Below are 21170 nucleotides of genomic sequence, written 5' to 3'. Positions count from 1 at the left end.
CATCGCCGCAAGCCCGTAATCTAATCACTCCGCCTTCCCACCCTCCGCCTTCCCCCCCTTCATGCTCCACCCATTCAAATACCCCGTCCCCGCAGTCAAATACGTCGCAAACCCCAACCACGCAATATACGGCGCCAAACACCAACTCGCCACCACATCAACCTTCGACCAGATCTTCGCCAGATACACAGTACTAGCAGTCAATAGACCAACGTCCACGAGCGCCTCCACCGGCCTTCCCAGCCCAAAGAACAATGGCATAAACGCCAGATTCAACCCCAACCCGATCGTGTATAATGTTGCTCCTCTGCGTGTGTCTTCGACGACGCGCGGCACGAAACTGCTCATCCTCGTTGTCCACGCGCGGTGCGACGCGTAGCCCATGAGGATGTAGAGGGCGGTCCAGGCGGGGGCGAAGAGCCAGGGTGGTGGGCGGAAGGGTGGTTGGCGGAGAGAGAGGTATCGTTTTTCTATTGGTTTTGCGTTTGATGAGGGAGGGGTATCGCTGGTGGTGCTGGTCGTAGTGCTGGTAGTGGTGGTGGATTTAGGGCCGAGTTGCGAGAGATAGCCGGAGGTAAAACCAAGCCCGAGCGGGAGAAGGATAGAGAGGGTTGGGGAGGCGAGGATTTGGGGTGGGAGGGTTAGGGAGGGGATGTAGGACATTGTTGTGGTCTTTTCGGGGGACGGTGGGTGCGTTGGGGGCGAGCGCGCGACGGTTTGAGACAGGCCGAGCAGTGGGAGAGAGGGAGCAGAGAGTCGGGCAGCTATATGAAAAGAACGTTTGGGTAGTAGTCAGCAAGTCAGACCACGAGACACGAAAACCGCAGCTTAGAATCCGCGTTTGTCGTGTCGATCGGTGGCGTGGATCGCCGTTGCCAAGCGACGACGTCATCGGCCGCAGGCAAGTACAATACTACTTACCTCCATCACGTTCGAATGGCATTGTGTTACTACCATAGGTCATAATTTGGTGAGGATGTCGCAGTCAGTGGGATTGAAGAAGCTGTCCTCTGGCACAAACTAGAGGTCACCTCATCGCGGGTGAGAATCCCGAGACGTAGTCGGCAGCAACGCCTTTCTTGCTGGGCGTGTTACACGAGACCAGCTTACGCCCGGACAGACCCTTCATGGCACCGTCAGAGCACGCGACACGATAGCACTATGCAAAAGAATGACACCAGAGAGCGTGATTGATTATTGGCTAATGCTGGATATGTATGCTCAATTTCTCCCGGTTATCTGGGACGCCTCGCCAAAGAATGACAAATATATCAGTCCGCCCTTATTCAAATGTATAGGCGTCAAGGACCTAGTGCTGGCGCTCAATGAACGACAACATTTGTTGTAACCAAAGTCGTTTATCACCACGTCCGCCTAGACTTCTTCCCTTTCTTCTTCGGCGGATTCTTCGCAACGAACCCACTCGCCACTGTCCTACCACAGAACTTCAAAGTCAACCTCTCCATCCCTGCAGGCGGACTAACCCGCAGGCGTAGTTGAGGACTATACCTTGTAGCCCAGTAAATATCGTCGGAGGTGCTGTATTTGCGAGGAGGAAGGCCAGTAAGAGCGAAACCCCTGTTGTTGTCGAACCAGTTCCGTCCAGACCTGTGCTTCTCGTTGCTCATGGTCGTGGACCTATTCTTCCGCATCTTCTCGAATCCTTTTGTGTCAAGTGGCAAATCATCGGCCCAAAGCTGGATGCGATTAAAGTCGTCCTGCATGTCTGGTTCTATGTCGATGGCTTTGAGGGATTCGATTCGTTGGAATTGCTCGGTTTCGGAGTAGGACGTCGCAGAGCTGGCCTGGCACGCCCTCTCCCCCTGGGAGGCTGACGATGCAGGTGATGGTGAGGACCCGGTCGATCGGGACGAGGCCGGCTTGCGGATGCAGGTCTTCATCATTCGTGCTGGGCTTGGCCGGTGAGGTATCTGGGAGGCATGCCTGTGATGTGGTCTACGCTCTGGTAGAGTAACCGTAATTTCGTTCGCATGCTGCTAGGCGCGGTGTTTGAGACCGGCTTGGTCAGTCGGTACGCTGTTGCCATTGTGGAGGCTTTCGTTTGTCCTTTTCTGCGTAAGATTGAAGGCCAGTGTTGCAGAGAACGGAGGCACTTACTGCGAGGAATAACGTGTACGCTGTGCTGATCTGGGGGCTAGATTTTCGTGATGGCCAGAAATATTCGTGTGTGTGTGTGTGAGAGAGAGAGAGAGAGGAGGATTGAGAAGCCTGCGTCCATGGCCGCTATAATGAAAATCTTGAAGATTAGTACCTTAACCTGACCTGCCAAGGATGACTCCCAGCGGGCCCTGTGGGCGAGGGTGGAAAGTGCCTGTTGAGGGTGGAAAAGCTGAGGCGTGTGGGGAGGCTCCATCTGAATTTGCAGCGGATCGAGTGGCTCGTACCAAGTCAATCAGGCGGAAGGTTTAAGTTGTGGTCATAACTCCTTAGCTGGGTGGATCGAAGGTACCCGAGAATTGACGCTTATGGAACTTTACAGAGGCGGAGAGCACTGATAGTCGCCTGGGCGGCGAATGAATCGTGATCGTTCTTTTCGTTGTGTCGAGCATGAGCGTGGCATGTGATACATCGGCCGAGAATTTGGTAAGTCGCCCATGGAGCGGCAAAGATTCATTCCCATCATAGCGCACCACTGCTGTCCCTCAACAGACGAGCTTTCATACCATATCCGCAGGCTTCTTGCGAGCGAGCCACACGTTTGCTGCCTTCCTGAACAAATGGCCACGCTAGCACCGGCTTCCGTGGAGAAGACGGCCAAAGGCACACTAATCGTCATCCCATGAGAAGCTTGCGCAGCAGTTGCTGGGTATTTGACGTGTAGAAAGGCTCAAAGAGCTGTCCTCAGGAAAGACTTCGGAAGTGGACAGCTACCCGTCCCGACCAGCGAAACTCATAGATCCAGATCTCATGCGAGTATGCCCACGAGTATCCAGATTCAAGTACTCGCGATTTTGATTGTGTAGTGAATTTTCTGCTGCTTGCGATTACTAGGAGGGCTGAGTATGCCTTCATCGATGAGTTCGTTCATGGTTCTTTGAGAAGCGAGAATCTGGGAAAGCTTGATCACACTCTCCTCGAAGAATGAGATGATTGAGTCGTCGTCAGTGTCATCGTAAGCACAGTGGAGTAACATGGTCTGTGATGTCTGCAAATGGTCCTTGACGTGCTTCTGTAGCCAGATGAGAGCTTCATCGTACGACTTGGGCTTTCGTGTGCAGCTCGGAAAGTGATTGTGCAGAGGTGAGGCGACTAACTTGCGTCGAAAACTCCCTGAATTGCGCAACAGCACAAGGACTGGCGTGTTCGATAGCTTCCTGGATCTGCATCGGGCTTTCAATTCTCGCAAAGCAACTTCCACTTGATTGTGTTGGGAGCCTTTCGGGTACATGTCATATGTTGAGAGATCGAGACAGAAAAGCAACGCATCGACATCCTCATGGTGGCGAATGAACCTGGCCAGTTTGGGCTGCGGCACGTCGAATAGTTCCACGGAAATGCCATCAATAACGAACTTCGCCTCTGTAACGCAACGGTTCGCGCTTTTGTGTCTGATGATATCTGCTTGTGATGGTATGAAGTGTGGGTGCATAATCCTCGGGGTCGCTTTGACAAAGTAAGCGCCCGGGGCTTCCTGATCGATCATCCGCAGGAAATCTTGGTACAGCGATAGTGCAGCACGATAGATAGACTGAGACACGATCCAGTCTGGGCTCCCATCAGACTCGAAGAACTCCAGCTCCTGGGTACAGGCCAGTCGAAGCATGTTCTGCTCAGTGAGAGGTGGGGTGTCGAGCGACTTTGACAAGGAGAGAAGTGCTCTGACGAGGTAAGGTACTATTTCCAGACGTTCCTGGGCGAGCTCTGCGTTGGTCGGTGGATGAGACAGCGCGAATCGCAGTCGTTTGATCGTTGCAGGAGGATCCTGACCCATGGCAAGAATTCTCAACTGCCGATCCTCAGCCCGAACCGATTGTGACAGGCGAGGCGAAAGCGTCGTATCCTTAAGTATTGCACCGGAGCCAATGATCGGGGCATGGCCACTAGCATTGGCTTGACCGGGCGGCCTCCGAGGACTGCCCAGCGATCGAGGTCTCAGGAACAACCGATGAAGCGTAAGCTTCTTGGTCTTAGCAGCGGGATCTCTTGTTCGAGGTTCCAGAAACGACGGCAGATCGACGGGGCCTGTAATCGCCATCAACCTTTCACCGAGCTTGATGGTAGCTGTCTCATCCTCGTCAGTCTCTTCGTCAGGCACTGGCAGCTCAACAATGCTCGACCCGTCAGGCAGCTCAACGATGTTCGACTCGACCGGCAGCTCAACAGGGTCTGACTCGACCGGCAGCTCGACAAGGCTCGATCCGACCGGCAGCTCAACAAGTTCCGACTCGACCGGTAGCTCAAAAATGTCTGACTCGACCGGCAGCTCGACAATGTCCAAGCCAACCAGCTGAGACGCTTTTGCGTCGCTCCGATTAGACAGTATCAGGACCGGCAGCAGTCATTTCGATTCGCAACTCACCATCGGAAGGCAGTCAGGCATATGTTCAGGGCTGCAACATGGCTGACCAGATTCTGAATATTCTCCCAAAACATGCGCTCGTCAAGAAGAGTCTCAGCTCTGAATGAGCCTGCGAGCAAGTCGTCAGACAGTCCATCAAGCCGTGATACCTGCTCGTCAACATGCTGAGCAAGAAGCTTGCAGTGATCAACAGACCGCTTCAGCTCGACCGTGAATTGGGTCTGCTGCTGTAGTGAGATTTCCATAGCAAACCCCCGAGCTTGGGTCAATGCCGTTCGAACGGTTCGAAATTGTCCAACCAAAAGCTCTGCTTTCAGTTCAATGCCAGCGTACTTCGTGCGAGCGTCGTTAAGTGTTTCGGTAAATGTAGTTACTATGTCCACTACAGAGCCCAGGCTCGCCACGAGATCGAAGGCTGCAATCGATTCCATGTCTCGATTTACTTGTCGCTTAAGACACTTTGGTGTATGAGACTGGCGTTGTTCCGCAGCATCTCAGCAGAAGATGGGCTGCGTCAAGGGATCAGGATTGAGTCTTCTTGACATTAGTTGCTGGGTACCATAATCGCGGCGACGGAGTGCAGAGATGTTTATACAGCAGTTCTGCCGCGACGTGCTTAGTAGGCGTCTAGCTTGATCGTGCGCTTTATCATGCGACATCCCTTAGTGCTGCATGTCGCTCAGGTTCGCACCTGCGTGGAAAGATCTACGTTCCATTGACAAAGCGCCACTTGTTCTCGCGTGCGGCAGCAGGTCGAAAGCCGCCAATCAAAGAGACGAATTTGTTGAGCTTCTGCAGAGAAGGCAAGGTACTGGAAATCCTGGTCGTGGTGGCCGCATGGGACGCGGAGCGTTCGGGCCGTCTCTTCAGGTGCTGGACGAAAGTACGTGATTCCTCACGCTAGGAACAAGTCTGTTCTGATCCACGCGAAGCCGCCAGCGTGGTGGCTGATACTTGTCAAGGAACGGGATCACTGAATCTCGCCAATCGTACGGAGAGGCATGCCGTGTTGCAGCTGTCATTGATCCGCAACCACGTGGGACGAAAATTGCTTTTGACGATTGCTTTCTGGCGCGTGCCGCAGCTTTACTCCTGTGAATGTCGCAGAAGCTGCAGGAGAAGTGCACCAATGTTCGTAGTTCCGATCAACACAGAGCAGAGATTCGCGTGTGGAACATCGCGACGCGACGTGCTCCAACGATTCGAGCCGCAAGGACGGCGACCCCTATTTCCTGCATTGGATTGATAAGAACACGAGACTCGGTCCCAGGTGATTGTGGCATTAAGGAATTCGTTGATGACTCGCGCTTGCCTTCACGTAGACATGGTGTACTTTCGTAGTTATCATTGGGAGTTGCAATCGTGAGCGGGGCGCTGCCAAGTACTGGAGTGTTTCAAGTTTTCTCTTGTCTGGGGGCCGTGGGGTTCAGTCCCAGGCGCTATCAGGCATATACAGCTCTGGAAATAGATCTCTTAGCACGTATTCGCCACTTTCTTCGTCTGTCCACGACTCTGATACGGTCTGCCGATCCATATTCATATCGCCCATCGCTTCGAAGTCCATGAAACCCTCGTTGAACGTCAGCAGGGGGCCTGTGAAGTCGCCATCGCTCCAGTCCAGTAGAGGCTCCGTGAGAGGAGTGCTGCTGCTGGTGGTCGTACTGGACGTGCTGTATGCATTGGTAAGACTCACACTGTCTTCTCCTGTGGCGTCTGAGGGCACGCCATGTACCCCGTCCTCACCGGATATGGGACCTGAAGGACCGCGAGTCCTCATTCTCTGTGCGCCGTCATTCAGGCTTGCATTTCGGATTGCGCCTTCTCCCATTTCTTTGGGACTTACGCCCCATCGTTTTCTGAAGACTCTCAAGAGATGCCATTTACTGAGGCCGACTTCCTTGCCCAAGTCTGCGAGACTGATCCTCTCTCGTCGTGCCGCACGTTCTTTGATGATCTCCACAGCCTTGACGATCTTCTTCCGCCCTGACTCGCCATCGCCTGGCGCAATATAATCACTTCCGGTGGTAATGTTACTTGGATCTTCCGACGTCTCTACCTCGCCATCTCCAGCATCAGTTTCAGCAATGACGTCCGGTCGACACCTTTTGCAGGCACGGTAGCCGGCATTCTTGGCCTCGATTGCTGTGTCAAAGAAGACGACATTGGCTCGGCGAGCAAGTCTGGCCGGACAAGTAGGTCGACAGTAGATCTTGGTGGAGATGACACCGTATATGAAGGGTGGCACCGCACTGGGCTTGCAGGACCGTGCTGCAAGGACAGCGTATCGAGCTGAGTCTGATCTCGCCAGCCAAGGATCTGAAGGTGATTGTGCCTTAGTCAGCCTTGACTGCATTGGAACGCTTAGATTTGATTGCGACCGGTTGAAGTTGATGTTAGAACCGACCTTGGGAGGGTATAGTAAGCAAGAAGGAGTTTGGGGGATGTGAATCAACATTGTTAGGGCGGCAGTCGGTTATAAATGATCCAAGGGCGGCTTCGGCTCCGTGCGCGTTTTCGATGGACAATGAAGCTATCGTACCTCGCGGCGTTGTTGCTCGAATGTTCTATATCGGGACACTACGCGTGAATCATCATAGGATGCAAGTGTTCAGCCGAAAGAGCGCGGGTGTGTCTCGTGGCGACTTGTTCAGGATCGCTGTGCTATCTATGTGCGAGTCGACGTCAGAAGTTGATGTAGTCAATGTAATCAAGATGAAGAGCCAGAGGGATTGCAAGCGAGGTTCGGTCAAGCAGTCACGATATGACTCGCCGTGGTACAGTAGTTTCCAAGGTTTATTTTCCACGGCCCCGTCTTGCTGTTAAAGTGACCAATGAAATGACCAGAACAGCGGTTGCTGACTTAGCAGCGCTCCCTCCTGCCTTTCCCGTTCCTTTTGATGAACACAAGGCAGCTCCGCGGGTGACGCTCGCAGCCTGATAGACGCAGAGTGTGCAATATTGCTTCTGATGATTGCTTGTGCGTGACGTCTGCTTCGACAAATGCAAAATTGTGCAATGTCAACCTGGACAGCGTCGAGAGTAGCTCAGATCTGGTCGAGCAGTGCGTGTCGCCTCCGCGAAGCCTTTACATTCTGCAGTTCACCTCGCAAGGATTCGGTATGCTCCAATGCAGCATCTCGAGAAACTGCAAATCTCGTCATACTGGTGCGAACGATATCGTCCTAGCTGACGTCAAAGCCATAATCGCAGTCAACCTTGCTGGGCTCTCCGTTCAAGCTGACAAATTCTTAGTCGGGCGTCAATGGGACAAGGATCGCTTCCTCGAAGAAACTGATGCCGATTTAGGGACTGTCGTGTAGCCGAATCATCTCCGACTGTTGGTTCGCGAAGACCGCGTTGACGAATTTCCTGAGCCTTGTGACGCGGTCGTAATCTTGCTGCATGTGCGCTTCGGACGATCTGGCAGCTCAGAGACCTCGCGCTTCACGACAGCTCCCACGATCTCGACATCATCTACCTCCTCTTCCACGCCATTTGCGGTGTCAGGGGTAACCTCGGCTTCCGTGGTTTCGGTCGTCATCACAGCGTCCTTATCAATTCCAGGTTCAGCCTTCTGGCCAGATGTTCCGAGCCCTTCGAAGAACATATTCTCCACCATCTTCAAGCCTTCTACCTCTGCCTTAGTCATTTTCTTGTCTTGGTCGGCTGCAGTCTCTTGTGCTTCGTTCGGAGGGGTGTTGGTCCCGGACATGCCCCCAGCAACTCGTTGATCAAGCTCCACCTTGGTCAAGCCCATTTTGTAGATAGCCTCCTCAACAGTACCTTTGCTCACAAGCCGAACTACCTCTACTGGCTTCTTCTGGCCAATCCGGTGGGCTCGATTCTCGGCCTGAATATCATCTTGCGGGTTGAAGCCCGAGTCGAAGATTATGACCTTGTTGGCAGAAGCAAGGTTGATACCAGCGCCGCCAGCTTTGGTGCTGAGCATAAACACTGGGGTGTTGTTGCCCTCCTTGGAAAATTCGTTGATCAGATCTTGGCGTTCGTTGACACGAGTGCTACCATCGAGTCGAAAGTAATTTATCTCTTCATGGTCAAAGACGACTTCCAAGATATCCAGCACCATGGTGAACTGGCTGAAAATCAGAGTCCTTGATCCCTCAGCAATGTAGCTTCGCAACAGCTCGAGCATCTTCGCAACTTTGCCGCTTGCAAGCCACTCATTGTTGGTCAGAGCGAACTTGCGTATGACGGCATTTTTAGCGCAGAGGGTGTGAAGCTCCATGTCTGAGTAGGCCTCGAGCTCCTGCAGTATCAGACTGGGCTCAGACTGAGCCACTGTTCGGCCTTGATGCATTGTTTCGCAATTTTTGGCAGTATAGCGTCTTTGTACACTCGTCGGAACAACCAGGGATGAATGGAAGCCTGCCGGAGCTTCATTAGGATGTGAGTCGTCTCGTTGCTGACGTCCTTGTCGCCTCGTTCGCGACGCGCTCGGATATCAAGAGCTTTGTCCTGCCAGATTTTGTACAGCTCAGATTGTTCAGTGGTTAAATCGCACCACTCGACTTTGCTCGTCTTTACCGGTAGATCTCTAGCGACTTGGCTCTTCTTCCGACGTAGAATGAATGGTGCCAGTATGCTTCGGGCACGAGCGATTCGACGAGCTGACAGCAGAGCATCGTGGTTGTCGTCCATTGTCTTGACAGTGTGCTCGAAGATTGCAGTCAACTCCTCCGACTTCTGGTAGAATAAATCTGGCATCATGAAAGCCAGCAAGCTCATCAGCTCCTTCAGGTTGTTCTGAAGAGGCGTACCGGTCAGCAACAAACGGAAGTTGCCGTTGATTCTCGCCAGCTTTTTCGTGACCTGCGAAGATGCGTTCTTGAGCTGGTGACCCTCATCGAAGATCGTGCAGTCGAAGCCGTAGTTACGCAGCCATGGCGCATCATCTTTGGCTTTGGCTAGGTTGTAGGTGGTGACGATAACATTGACTTCTTCGCGATTTTGCTCGAGGTTGTACCGCAATTCTTCTCTAGCGCCCGGCTGAGTGGTATAGTAAGGTTCCACTTTGAGCTTCGGCGAGAACTTCTTGAATTCCATCAGCCAATTTTCAAGTGTTGCGGCCGGCACAACAACCAGATGCGGACCTTTCTCGCCAATCTCGAAGAGGTGACTGAGGAAGGCGATGACTTGGTACGTCTTTCCGAGACCCATGTCGTCTGCAAGCATACAAGAGAGACCTCGTTGGTAGAGCAAGTTCAGCCAATTCAAGCCGACAATCTGGTAGTTGTTCAGATGGTACTTGTCGCTCATGATCGCAGGCTGCTCAAGATAATCCTTCGGCTTCTTCTGACGAGGCTTTGCTTCAGACGACTCTTCTGGGGTGCCAATCCCGGAGTCATGAGCGCTTCTCGGGCTATCCGGCATAGCAATCATCTCAAGCTCGCCGGTCGTGTTGACGTCCGTTCCCCACTCGCGCATTGTGGCTTTCAAAGGCTCTGCTAGCTTCTCGCACTTTTGGACGAGGAAATCAACTGCGTCGTACGCTTGAAGCATTGTTTCCACTTTCTCCACTATCTTCTCTCCCACAGGAGTCCTCTTTGCCTTGGACGGAGCTCTCGTAGGATCGTCCACTTTTGCGACGCTGCCTAACGACCTGAAAGGCTGCTGCGACACAAAGTGCTGTGCCAGTGCGGGTTTGATACCAGCAGTATCGGCCAGATCTGCAGCGCTGCAGGTACTGAAGAAGTTGAGCACTTTCTCGTCCATGGTCAGATTTCGCTCATGTACAACCTCATCATCGTCGCTTGCATTATCGTCGTCAGCACTGTCATCGAGCACAATAGCTCGACTAATGCCGGAGGCTTCGTCTTCTTTGATGTCGGCGAGGTCCGGACTGGAACGATCCTTTCGACCTCTTACTAAACGCTTACGTGCTTTGAGCTCCTTCGGAGGAGAAAAGGCGTCAAGATGTTTGGGCTGCTGGGTGCTACTCCATTTCTCGGTGATAGACTTGCTGGGGACCTTAGCCTGCTGCTTCGTCTTGACAATTTCCTTCTTCTTCTTCTTCTGTACAGCAGGTGTTTCGTTCAGTTCGTCGTCTGATATCTGGATCGGCTTCCTATTACGTTCCTCTTGCATATCAAGGACCCTGGTGATAGCAGCGTCATAGTCGAAATGGCACTTCTTCAAGGCGTCGTAACAATCTTTAACACTCGTGTCGGAAATGTAATCCAACATTTTCCGAACATGCTGCCGGTGGTTGGCGTTCTCAATGTCATCGAGCTCGAACTCTGGACTAGGCTCTCGGTCTGACGCGGCCTGAACCGGCATAGCTCTTGAGGGCTGGTTCTGTCGTGGTCGCTTGTTTGTGGCATTGCCGTATGCATAAGACATTTCATCCGCCGGACGCTTGACCCCATTGCTGGTGCTGTGTTCATACCTCTTGAGGAGTTCCGCGAAAGGAGAATGTCCAGTTTTCGGGGGAGACTCCTCGACGACTGTCGTCTTCTTAAAATTGGTAGTCTTCACATTCGCAGCACTTGCAACTCTCAAATCCTCCTCGTCCGAAGAACCTCCCTTGTATGTAGGTGACTCGTGACCGCTCGTAATCCGTGGCTGGGGTCGACTCGCTGAGCAATTACGGGCTTTCGGAAAGCCGTGCCTGCGGGCGCCATCAAGTTTCTGCGCTGTATGCCTCGACCGAACTGTGACGGTCGAGCGCTTGGTGATGTGAACGGCGAGGAAGCAATGACTTGGACATGCGGCGGCCGTGCAGGCGACGAGGAGTGCGCCTGCGGTAGAAGCTGAGTAGGCTGTGTAGTTGCAAGCGACTGCTGAGTTGTGGCCGGGTCATTATTTAGAGGCACTGTTGCAATTGTTGCATGCTCATCTTCACTGCTCTCGCTAGCGTTATCCGGCAGCGCTTTGGGAAGAGGTACGGTCGCGACAGTCTCATGACGGTAGGAACTGCCGAAGAGCTCCTCGTCAGAGTCATTGATGGGGTCGGAGGAGGCTTCGAGCCTCGCAGCTGTGCCCGAGAAGGCCGTCATAGTGAAGGGCGTAAGTGAATGAAGATGGTGGCGAGTCACTTTCTCGCGGCTGACTCTCCCTCTATGGATCCATTGGGTCAGCCGTAAGTGTGCTGAGTGCCAGCTCAGCAGTCGAAACTAGTATTATACCGCGATTATGCTCGTCAATCTATGCTGATCCCAATACCAAAATTTGTAGACGAACTCGAACACGGCTCAACCGCGTCGCGGAGTTTGAATCACTTTTCTCCGACAAGGCAACTTCCTCGCTTCACATATCCATGTCGTTGCCTTTCACTCTACGGTACTTGCTCCGTACTATTCGAACAGACGTCCGAGCACCACCACGGCGTCCTGCATCACTCGAGAAGGAGACAATCGTTTCGACATACGTCTTTGTTTTAGTAAGGGTGCCATCAGGTCCTACTCATATATTGAAGCCTGGGACTCGGATTAACTTCCTCTTCGGCCGCATCGATTGTCTGTACTCAAGTCCTTCATCCACAATGGCGACGTACCGTTCCAATGCCAGCTATGATACATCAGAGAAGCCCATCCTGTCACCAGCACAAGGCGGCGCCCCACCGCCTCCGTCCGACACTTCGCCAGCCGTGCCCTCCGATGTCATCTACAAACTCCTTGGCTTCACGTTCGCATGGTATTCTTCCCCATTGGGAGCTACTTCTTCACACTAAATACAGTCTTCAGTGGTGAGCTCGGACCCCTCTGCTGCCCTTGACCACAGCGTTATGAGCTGTTCAACTAAGAAGACTCATAGGCAACGCGACGTATGCAGGCGCATTTGCAGCAGTGATGGCCAATGTGGTGTTGATCGCGTACATCGTCGTGGCGATGCGGGAGGATACAGGAGGCGACGCTGGCCGTCCTGGCGGTGGCTATAAGGCCGGGAAGATCGTGGACGGTAGCAAGAAAGGGCAGTGATGCGAAGATCTCAGGATGCGGAATGTCGAAGAAGCTGTATGCATTATGGTTCGCTTTTCATAGGGCACGGTTGTCATGGCACGTACATAAAGGGGTATCACATCTATGACCAGGCGTGCTTCTTCATGCCACCTCTTGTCGTCGTCGGTCTCCGCCAAGGATTACACTCCTTTTCCAAATTCGTCCCAGACCCGAGTTTAACAGAAAGTGATCGTACGACCTCCTGATATTATCCCAGCCGCGTCATAAACTCATTTCAGTCATCACAAACCCCGACCTCCAACCCGCCCAAATTCCTCTCATACCTTCCCGGGCTATGATCCGCAAACATCCCACTCCCAAACCTGATCTCCGCAAAGCGCTTCTCTACATCCCTCACCCACTTGAACTGCACCCTCGTCGCACTCCTCCCCAACTCACGATACTGCACACCCGCCCCTCCACCTCCTCCACCTCCACCTACCTCCTCCGGCGAAAACCCATACCTCGCCTCCTGCTTCACATCGGCCCCGACCCGATCAAACACCCTAATCGACTCAACAATAAAGACCTCTCCGGGCGGCACCAATTTCTCATTCGTCATCAACCCCCTCAACTCTTGCAGCATGCGCCACGCCCACGTATCCTCCCCAACGCCTTCGCCCGCGATGTAGTCCGGTGGGGGTGGGCCACCTGTTGTCTTCTCAGCCGTCATGCTGCTTGTAAATGCAGCGCGGACGCGATTCCATACTCGTGACTTGAGCTCAGTGATCGCATCGCTCTGGTCGTGGCGAAAGTGCACGGCAATGGCGCGAAAGTCGTGCAGGGTGCCGAGAGAGAGGCAGGGCACGATGTCGGCCGCGTTGGCGATTGTGGTGATAAGGCCGCGGGTGGCAAGGCGCAGGGCCTCAGAGACAGTGGCAGGTGTTCCGTAGGAGTAGACGTGGATGGGTCGGCCACTAGGCAGGGAGATTGGGAGGTCTGGTAGGGGTTTGTGGGTTGGGTGAGTGTGGCCCTCGAGGAGCTTCTGGGCGGATTTTGTGACGAAGGATTGCCCGCTTGCTGCACTTGAGGGCTCGGCTATGAGGATGGCGAGGAGGGCCGCGACGGCGCCGCCGAGAGAGTGACCACAGAGGACGAGGCCGTAGTCTGGGTTCTCCTCGAGTGCGGCTTTGAGGGTTGCTACGACTCGGGTCCCGCCGCCGCCTAGCATACGGCGGGCAGAGGCGTGTATGCCTTTGTGAACTTTATAGCTGTGTCCTTGCCACACAAGTTCATCATAGTCACAGGTCATGTCTGTCAAGACTCTTCGAAGCCGAGGGTTCCACGGACGCTTAGTACGACTGCTTTGGACTTCTCGTCGAGTGACACGAAGTGTATGAGAGGCGAGATGGCCGCGGAGGACCATTCGGTGCTGTTGATGACGCCCTGGGGGTCATAGAATGACGAGAGGATTATGGTACTTGCTGGTAGCCCGGTGTGCTCGGAGAACGAGCTGTGTTCCTGGTGCACGTCCATAGTGACTAGATCGGTTGACTTGCTCAGATTCTCTCCTACATTGTTCAGACCCATGACGTGTAGAAAACCTGATCCATAAGAAGCCGTTGCGAAACGAGCAAATCGCCGAATGCTTCGGACAAGATGTTGATCAGGGAACGTGCCTGGCACTTTACCGTCGCGAACCAAGGCATCTACCACATTCGAGTCCTCATAGATCGACTTTCTAGGTACTGGCATTTTGGGAGCTAGAACAACGGCTTCGCCAGAATGCTTGCTGCCCATCGAGTACAAGCTGGGCTGAAACGACCTTGTCCGCTGATGGTGGACGGTGCTGTGGCCATCTGATGCTCTCAATGAGGCGCCCGTTTCTGATTGGCTGTGGGATATGCTGTTCACGGTCCGAGAGTGCGTTCGAGAGAATGTTGGTGAAGCCGCTCGGGACCCAGCTCGACTATCACCCCCGGAGTGTATCGAGTACGTGTCAGTCTGCGACACAATCGAGTTCCGCCTGGTCTCTCGCACGAAGTAGCTACTAGCTGCAATTTGACCAGGTGAGGCGACCTGACCTGGACTACCGAAGGGAGTCGGGCCACTGCTGTGTGCACTCATGCCCTGGATCGGCGGGTACACTCTAGGCTGACCGGCGTCGTTTCCGATCGTGGTCAGCCTCGCAAGCGTCGGCAGCTGTTTTGGTTCAGCAGACCGTCGCCGTGGGAGCAGGCTTGGTGCGTCGCGAATTGCTGCGAACGAGGAAGTGGGACTGAGGTTCCTCATTGCTTTGCGGATTTTACCTTCCTTGTCTTGCTTGTCTATTGGAACGCTATGCCGAACATGTTTTGAGGTAGATGGACCAGCTGGAGTGGTGTCGTCTGTAGACGTCGATAAATTGAAGGCAGGCTTCCTGCTCTTCTTCTGGTTGGCAACTGGATCGCGTTTCTTCAGCACACTTGTTCGTTGCCGACGGTCGCTCTGTCCTGAGCTGCTATCGGTAGTTTGAAGGGCTCTACTACTGTCCTTTGGTGGTGGGGTTGGCTTCGAGATATCACGCATCATGACAGTGTCCTCGTCGTTGTCGGAGATCTCGGGCTCAGGGCCGTCAGCCGGAGCTTCTCATCAGCCTCGACCTCTGCGCTGCTGCTTCGCTGCAAAGCCGTCCGAAATACTACTGTCTGCCTGGGACTCTGGTCATTGTCAATAGTGTCGTGGTTCAGACGCTCAGCTACCATGATCGTTCCAGGAGGTGCCTCAATGTTGGTGGCATCAGCATCGTAGATCTCGACTTTGATCGTCTTAGCGGTGAACGTCTCGGTGGTCACGACTGCTCTTGCCCCCGGAGGGAGCTGTCTGACAATCTGGTCTCTCAATTCCTGGTCGGATAGACGAGCTTGATCCTCAGCAGTCAACTCCAGCGTCTGACCAGCATCGAACAGTGTGCCGCGCTCTAGCGCTTCGAAGACAGCCTCTGGGTTGTCATCGTCAGCAGGCGAAACGAAGGAATGTGCAGGCTGGTTATGTCCAGGGCGCAGTGTGACCGTCTCCTGACGCCGGGTCCCGACGACATCCGCTCGGAAGCCGCGATCATCAATGACGGTGTCCCATATTGTATGCTCTCCACCCTCGTTGCGAAAGTCGAGCATGGTTTTCCGGCGGCCCCATCGCTGAAGTAGCACAAAACCGACGAGTCCAGAGAAGAGATCCCAGTACGACGCCACATGCTCACCTTGTGGTCGGTTGAGCTCGGTGCTGAGTAGCGTTATTACTGCTGCAACGGCTTTCGACGTTTCTGTGTTGCCGAACAGAGCATTCAGGACGGCAAGTCCATGGATCGCAACCCCAGAAGCAGAATTCATGATGGCTTCGGTCAGATAGAATCCGGAAGATGCAACGAAGGATGCCTTGGATAGGACCGAATGCAGAAGATGGATGGCAGACTGGAGAGTATTTGCTGCTTCAAGATGGCCTAACGAGCCGGGTTCTGTTCTGTATGCAACGTCCCGGCCGGCCAAAAGTAACACTTGTTCTGCTGCGCTTCTAGCGACAGATAGTGATTTGAGTGTGGCTTCACGAGAAGCATATAATGTCCATCCGCCTATTTTCATGGCAGCCCGCACATTCAGCGAGGCAATGCCTGTTGCGCCGGAGATCACAGTGGCCATTGGCCTGGGGAGGATCGTTGCGGCTCCGGCTTGTGTATCTCGGAGCGCCACTTGATCGCTCAATGGGTGAGCCGGGCGAGACTCTTCGTCCTCGTCGGCGTTGCCCGAGCCTTTCGCACGGCCCATGATGGCCAGCATCGTGACGGACACTGCCTGAGGATGACTGGTTGGGGTCGGACTGCGGAGGATGTCTACAGATCGTGGGAGCCATAGACACCGGTCATATATACTAGCTTTGCGGCGTAGATAACGGGTGCAGTATTCTATACGGCGCTATAGTGGTGGACATCAGGAACTTGAAAGCAACAACACATTCCAGCTTGTTATTCAGGTTATTAGCGAACGACGAATTACCAGTCGTCAGGAACCTTGGAACGCGTGACGTGTGGTTTCCATTGTTCTCATTTAGGCCACAGCCCCGGGGATGCCGCGAGCCTCCCGAGTCTCCCCAATCCCGCGTCGTTTGTCCTACAACACATTCACTCGGATTCTACTGATCAACGCGCGTGAAATTGTCCTTGCCTGTACCAACACCTCTTCCATGACTTCGCGCGAATGCAATGTATGGATTGTTTTGGCAATTGGCAGGACCAAAAGTTCGTGGTACCTGTGCCTGATCGACGCGCTCGACGCGTCTTTCACATGCAACGACTCACCCTGGCTTGTCCATACAGTCCCAACAGAATGCACATGCCGAAGATAAGTGGAATACGACAAACGAGACGACATCAGACAAGATGCGCCTGTCAACAATAAGACGGGTCTGGCTGCGAAGATCATGTATTGGTTTTGACGTACCTGGCTAGGTTGATCAATGAATCAACTGGTCATGTACAGGACGAAGCACCTGCTGCACACGAAAGCATCTAACGGAGAGATATGGGGGATCTGTGCATGGAATGTATGTTCTGTATGGAGCTCTCCAGTCCGAATCATGGTATTGCCAGTGACCATCCACTCATTCGGAGCACCGACAGGTCCGTCACAGCTTTGAGCCTCCACCAGATCTATCGTTGCCCTATCAGCATGACCTTATACTGGACACCTTCAGGCCTGACGATTGAGAAGCACTTACAAGTGCTTGTTGAAGAAGTCCACGGCAATCTTGTAACCACGCTCATACTGCTTCTTGTGCTCGGGATCGTTGACGTCGCAGCGAGCACTCATGAAGCCGTGCGGTACAGTGTCGAACCATTCGAAGTGCTTCGGCACCGTCAAGCCTTCGTTATACTTGTTCCAGTCGTCCTTTGGTTCCTCCTTGGACGGCAGAACGCACATCGGAATCTTGACCTTGGGTGCCTCAGATACATCGACCAGAGCCGGAGATGTTTGCACGCCAGCCTTGAACTTTGTGCCCTCCTTGCCGCTGATCAGAGAGACCATCTTGCCGCCCCAGCCTAAGAAACGATCGGTCAGTGACAGAGTTTTGGGCAACCACGATGCGTTTTCTCGACAGACGACACTTACAGTAACCGATCATGCCCCAGGATTTGATGTTGGAGTTCTCCTTCTCTGCATCCTCGATGATAGAAGCAACCTTTGGCAGATGCTTTGGGGGCGCAGCGTTCCCAAACCACTCGCCAAGCTTGGCTTGCTATCTGACAGTCAGCTCTCGCAGTTAAGGCAGGACAAAGTCAGCGACAGACCTTCTCATCCGTGTCAGGCGGGTACCAAGCGATGTCTGCCGGACCAGACTCCTGGAAGAAGTCGGGCATGAAGACCTGGTAAGTGCTGTCCTTGTCGCTCCAAGCGAGGAGGTCGGCGCCTTGCAGAATCTGGTTCTTGAAACCAAAGATGTCGTAAAGCACCAGAATGGCTTTGTCTGCGTCCTTGGGCCCGGTAACGTATGTCTTCAAGCCATTGAGCTTGGTGTAGTCACCTTGTGGCTTGTAATCTGGTTCTGGCGCTGGCGGCACACTACGACAGAGGTCAACTCGGGCATGGCTGAGACTGTGATAAGACTTACGTGCAGCAGGCTTTCGAGTGTCCAGACATATTTGCGGCGAAGCGTTTGCTGTTAAGCGAACGTGGTAGATGTATCTGTGGGCGTGTGGCGAGACAAGAAGGAACTGGATGTCGATAAGAGAGCCTACATATTATATTTACGACAACCCGCATTTGCGTATTTGAGAAGCGTCACTTCAAAGTGGAGAAGGATCCAAGATCACCGACTACGGAAGCACGTTCACTATAGATCGGATCCGGCCACGATCACGACAACTACAGGTGAAGGCGTCTTCAACTTGCTATAGGAGCTCAAGTGCAGGGCGCCCGCAATGCCACACGATTTGTCAACATCATCTTGCCGACACATCTACGCCTATCAGCCGCACAGTTGCTTGGGCGACGTATCTACCGCAATAACTTCCGTTTTGATCTGTTCTAGGTGTACCTGTCGACCACGAGCTCCTGGGTTGTTCTAGAGCTACCATCCTTAACACCGAGGCTCTGAGCAGGGGAGGGGTGGAGGGGCTCGAGGGGCACTTTCTCCAACTTGTCCATCACGTCACGCCTTCCCCAAGCAGCGGGTGATATTCGGTGAGGAGCAACACTGGCAGCACTGCCAACGGCACATCTCCCACACAAAACCCACTTCGGCTTGCGGCACGTACACCACATTCGATTCAAATTTCTCCGCCAACGTCTGTTTTCCGCTGATTTTCCGACTGATACGCCGGCAACATTTCCTTTCGTAGGCAAGCGGCTTCGAGATGAGAGACTCATAAACACAAGTGACAGCCACCAGAGGTAGGTCTGTAAACATATCTTAGGTCCAATCATGTCCGCGACAGAGACCGTCACTATACCGCAACAAATCGTGGCGGCCCCTGGACCGTTCCGAACCAAAAATCCATATGCCGCGAGTGAGGCTGTCGAGCTTTCGCCAGTGAAGAGCGGCCGGGGTAGGAGATCACACGAAGAACTAGATGTTCGAGATGAGTTGCCACCACCTTCGACGGCTGTCGAGGTGCTCGAGAGATGGAATTTGCCCCGACGGAACATGTACGCCATCTTCGGGACGTACCTCAGCTTCTTTATCTTGGGCATGAACGACGCATCCCCGGGAGCACTGATCCCTTACCTGGAGCGATACTATGACTTGTCCTACACAGTCGTCAGCTTGATCTTCCTGTCGCCATGTGTTGGCTACAGCCTAGCTGCCGCATTGAACAACTCCATCCACCGAATGTTCGGGCAGAGAGGCATCGCTTTCATTGCTGGGATGTGCCATCTCATAACGTACTTGACGTTCTCACTACACCCGCCTTGGCCGGTGATAGTGGTCTTCTTCATCTTCGCTGGCTTTGGCAATGGTCTGGCTGATGCTGGGTGGTGTGCATGGACAGGTAACATGGTCAGCGCAAACAAGGTGCAAGGCTTTCTGCAATCTTTCTATTCGCTTGGAGCGACGATAAGTCCTCTGATCGCTACAGAGCTTGTTGTTAATCGCAAAAAGCCATGGTATACGTGGTACTACGTGATGGTCAGTCACAACCCCATAGCCGTTGACTGGAGCTAACCACCCGCAGACTGCATTTGCTGGCCTGGAGCTGATCGTATGCACAGCGGCTTTCTGGCACAAGAATGGAGCCAAGTATCGCGCCGAGACCAAGCAGGAGACTGCCGGTAGCACGACGTGGAATGCTGTCAAGAACAAAGTCACGTTGCTTTGTGGTGCTTTCTTCCTAATCTACGTTGGAGCAGAAGTCGCTCTTGGAGGCTGGATCGTTACATTCATGCTGCGGGTGCGCAATGCAACTCCGTATGCGTCTGGCATCTCTGCTACCGGCTTCTGGGCAGGCATGACTGTTGGCCGTGCGCTGCTCGGCTTCATCACTGAGCGGTATGGCGAGCGAGTCTGCATTTCGATCTACCTAGCCATTGCGCTTGCGCTGGAGCTGATCTTCTGGCTTGTGCCAGATTCGTGAGTCCGCTCCTATCTCGCACTGTCAACTGGACTGACATGCGAACAGGTTGTTTCTGCTGTTGCGGTAGCACTACTTGGATTCTTCTTTGTAAGTTGCTCTCCCATGGTCAAACTCGCATCCGGAAACGAGCATTATTTCGGAGACTGCCTGAACATATGGCTCGGGATGACAAAGAAGTTGCTCTCGTTGACCTTACAATCCTACCCTCGAGCATACGCTCCTTTCCCGAGACAAGGCTAATCAGATTTGCAGGGACCTGTCTTTCCCGGTGGTGTGGTGATGTGTGCCAAACTCTTGCCAAAGCACATGCACGTCTCAGCGCTCGGAGCAGCGACAGCCGTCGCAGGAGTCGGAGGCGCTGGCGTGCCTTTTGCTGTAGGTGCGATTGCACAGCAGAAGGGTGTCTGGGTGCTTCAGCCAATTGTCCTGTCGTTGGTCGTAATCCTGATATTGCTGTGGTTGGCTCTACCGCGGGTCAAGAAGAGAGACGCGTAGGCACGAAGGTCGCCTCAGGCGGCCCATATCTGTGACGGATCGCGACATGCTTGAATTCGCAGGTCGCTGCCAGACTTGAGATTGGGACACATAGGAAGTACTACGTGAGGCCGTTCGGCGCCGAACGGTAGTGGCAGAGCAGTGAGCCTAACGCACGAGACCACCTGGTCGGGACCAGACTATCCCGCACCCGGATGTGCCTGTTCGGCGACCTCAAAACCTCTGTAATCAGGTCAACACCCAAGGCAACTTAAGCCTTCTAGGTGTACAACATGGGCTGAATGAGCAAGAAGAGATTGCCTGACCATCAGGATGACTGCTTCTGCAAAAGCTTAGCATAGTACCCTATACCATCGCAAGCGATTCTGGCGTGATGCATTCCATTTCCTCGCTAGCAATATCGAGATGGCTCGCAGTCCGTACACCAACAAAAAGCCCAAAGAAAGGCAGGCGCGAAGGCCGAGGGCGAGAAGCTAAATCAGAGACTGCTTTTCACCGTTATTGATCTTCTAGAGATGTAAAAATTGCCCCCTGTTGCTAAACACCGTTCGGCGGTAAAGAAGGAGATGTACGACCGTCGCTCCGATCTTGGTCCACGATCTCTTTCTTGCCTCCTCAAGATTCTGTTATTGCA

The 21170-nt window shown here is 53.5% G+C and overlaps 11 protein-coding genes across 11 annotated transcripts; 2 read left to right on the top strand and 9 right to left on the bottom strand.

Annotated features, from left to right (window-relative positions):
* Nucleotides 1-24: 24 nt before the first annotated feature.
* AB675_2404 (uncharacterized protein) lies at nucleotides 25-663 on the bottom strand (the record flags this gene model as incomplete). The annotated part of the gene is made up of 1 exon (XM_018142375.1): nucleotides 25-663. The coding sequence occupies one exon, from the start codon at nucleotides 661-663 to the stop codon at nucleotides 25-27; it is 639 nt and encodes a 212-aa protein (XP_018004833.1).
* A 698-nt stretch (nucleotides 664-1361) lies between these two features.
* Nucleotides 1362-1901, bottom strand: AB675_2403 (uncharacterized protein; the record flags this gene model as incomplete). The annotated part of the gene is made up of 1 exon (XM_018142374.1): nucleotides 1362-1901. The coding sequence occupies one exon, from the start codon at nucleotides 1899-1901 to the stop codon at nucleotides 1362-1364; it is 540 nt and encodes a 179-aa protein (XP_018004973.1).
* Nucleotides 1902-2956: 1055 nt separating this feature from the next.
* On the bottom strand, nucleotides 2957-4971 carry AB675_2402 (Guanine nucleotide-binding protein alpha-16 subunit; the record flags this gene model as incomplete). The annotated part of the gene is made up of 2 exons (XM_018142373.1): nucleotides 2957-4487; nucleotides 4541-4971. 2 exons carry the CDS (start codon nucleotides 4969-4971, stop codon nucleotides 2957-2959), a joined length of 1962 nt encoding a protein of 653 aa, XP_018005263.1.
* Nucleotides 4972-5966: 995 nt separating this feature from the next.
* On the bottom strand, nucleotides 5967-6995 carry AB675_2401 (uncharacterized protein; the record flags this gene model as incomplete). Its single annotated transcript, XM_018142372.1, has 1 exon — nucleotides 5967-6995. The coding sequence occupies one exon, from the start codon at nucleotides 6993-6995 to the stop codon at nucleotides 5967-5969; it is 1029 nt and encodes a 342-aa protein (XP_018005068.1).
* An 870-nt stretch (nucleotides 6996-7865) lies between these two features.
* Nucleotides 7866-8786, bottom strand: AB675_2400 (ATP-dependent helicase fft2; the record flags this gene model as incomplete). The annotated part of the gene is made up of 1 exon (XM_018142371.1): nucleotides 7866-8786. The coding sequence occupies one exon, from the start codon at nucleotides 8784-8786 to the stop codon at nucleotides 7866-7868; it is 921 nt and encodes a 306-aa protein (XP_018004974.1).
* A 29-nt stretch (nucleotides 8787-8815) lies between these two features.
* AB675_2399 (ATP-dependent helicase fft2) lies at nucleotides 8816-11556 on the bottom strand (the record flags this gene model as incomplete). The annotated part of the gene is made up of 2 exons (XM_018142368.1): nucleotides 8816-11083; nucleotides 11134-11556. The coding sequence occupies 2 exons, from the start codon at nucleotides 11554-11556 to the stop codon at nucleotides 8816-8818; spliced, it is 2691 nt and encodes an 896-aa protein (XP_018004872.1).
* A 485-nt stretch (nucleotides 11557-12041) lies between these two features.
* Nucleotides 12042-12477, top strand: AB675_2398 (Vacuolar ATPase assembly integral membrane protein vma21; the record flags this gene model as incomplete). Its single annotated transcript, XM_018142367.1, has 2 exons — nucleotides 12042-12184; nucleotides 12306-12477. 2 exons carry the CDS (start codon nucleotides 12042-12044, stop codon nucleotides 12475-12477), a joined length of 315 nt encoding a protein of 104 aa, XP_018005231.1.
* Nucleotides 12478-12733: 256 nt separating this feature from the next.
* AB675_2397 (uncharacterized protein) lies at nucleotides 12734-13669 on the bottom strand (the record flags this gene model as incomplete). The annotated part of the gene is made up of 1 exon (XM_018142366.1): nucleotides 12734-13669. The coding sequence occupies one exon, from the start codon at nucleotides 13667-13669 to the stop codon at nucleotides 12734-12736; it is 936 nt and encodes a 311-aa protein (XP_018004938.1).
* An 86-nt stretch (nucleotides 13670-13755) lies between these two features.
* On the bottom strand, nucleotides 13756-16238 carry AB675_2396 (uncharacterized protein; the record flags this gene model as incomplete). The annotated part of the gene is made up of 2 exons (XM_018142365.1): nucleotides 13756-15042; nucleotides 15180-16238. 2 exons carry the CDS (start codon nucleotides 16236-16238, stop codon nucleotides 13756-13758), a joined length of 2346 nt encoding a protein of 781 aa, XP_018005309.1.
* A 945-nt stretch (nucleotides 16239-17183) lies between these two features.
* AB675_2395 (putative AIM2 family protein) lies at nucleotides 17184-18107 on the bottom strand (the record flags this gene model as incomplete). Its single annotated transcript, XM_018142364.1, has 4 exons — nucleotides 17184-17509; nucleotides 17580-17706; nucleotides 17759-18029; nucleotides 18079-18107. The coding sequence occupies 4 exons, from the start codon at nucleotides 18105-18107 to the stop codon at nucleotides 17184-17186; spliced, it is 753 nt and encodes a 250-aa protein (XP_018005174.1).
* A 784-nt stretch (nucleotides 18108-18891) lies between these two features.
* On the top strand, nucleotides 18892-20536 carry AB675_2394 (Bypass of stop codon protein 6; the record flags this gene model as incomplete). The annotated part of the gene is made up of 4 exons (XM_018142363.1): nucleotides 18892-19596; nucleotides 19643-20026; nucleotides 20087-20128; nucleotides 20294-20536. The coding sequence occupies 4 exons, from the start codon at nucleotides 18892-18894 to the stop codon at nucleotides 20534-20536; spliced, it is 1374 nt and encodes a 457-aa protein (XP_018004934.1).
* Between the last annotated feature and the right edge of the window lie 634 nt (nucleotides 20537-21170).

This window comes from Cyphellophora attinorum, assembly GCF_001299255.1.
Source record: "Cyphellophora attinorum strain CBS 131958 chromosome Unknown Contig2, whole genome shotgun sequence".
Lineage (NCBI taxonomy): Eukaryota > Fungi > Ascomycota > Eurotiomycetes > Chaetothyriales > Cyphellophoraceae > Cyphellophora > Cyphellophora attinorum.
Note: the sequence above shows the minus strand (reverse complement) of the source record. Positions and strands in the feature narration are given on the sequence as shown.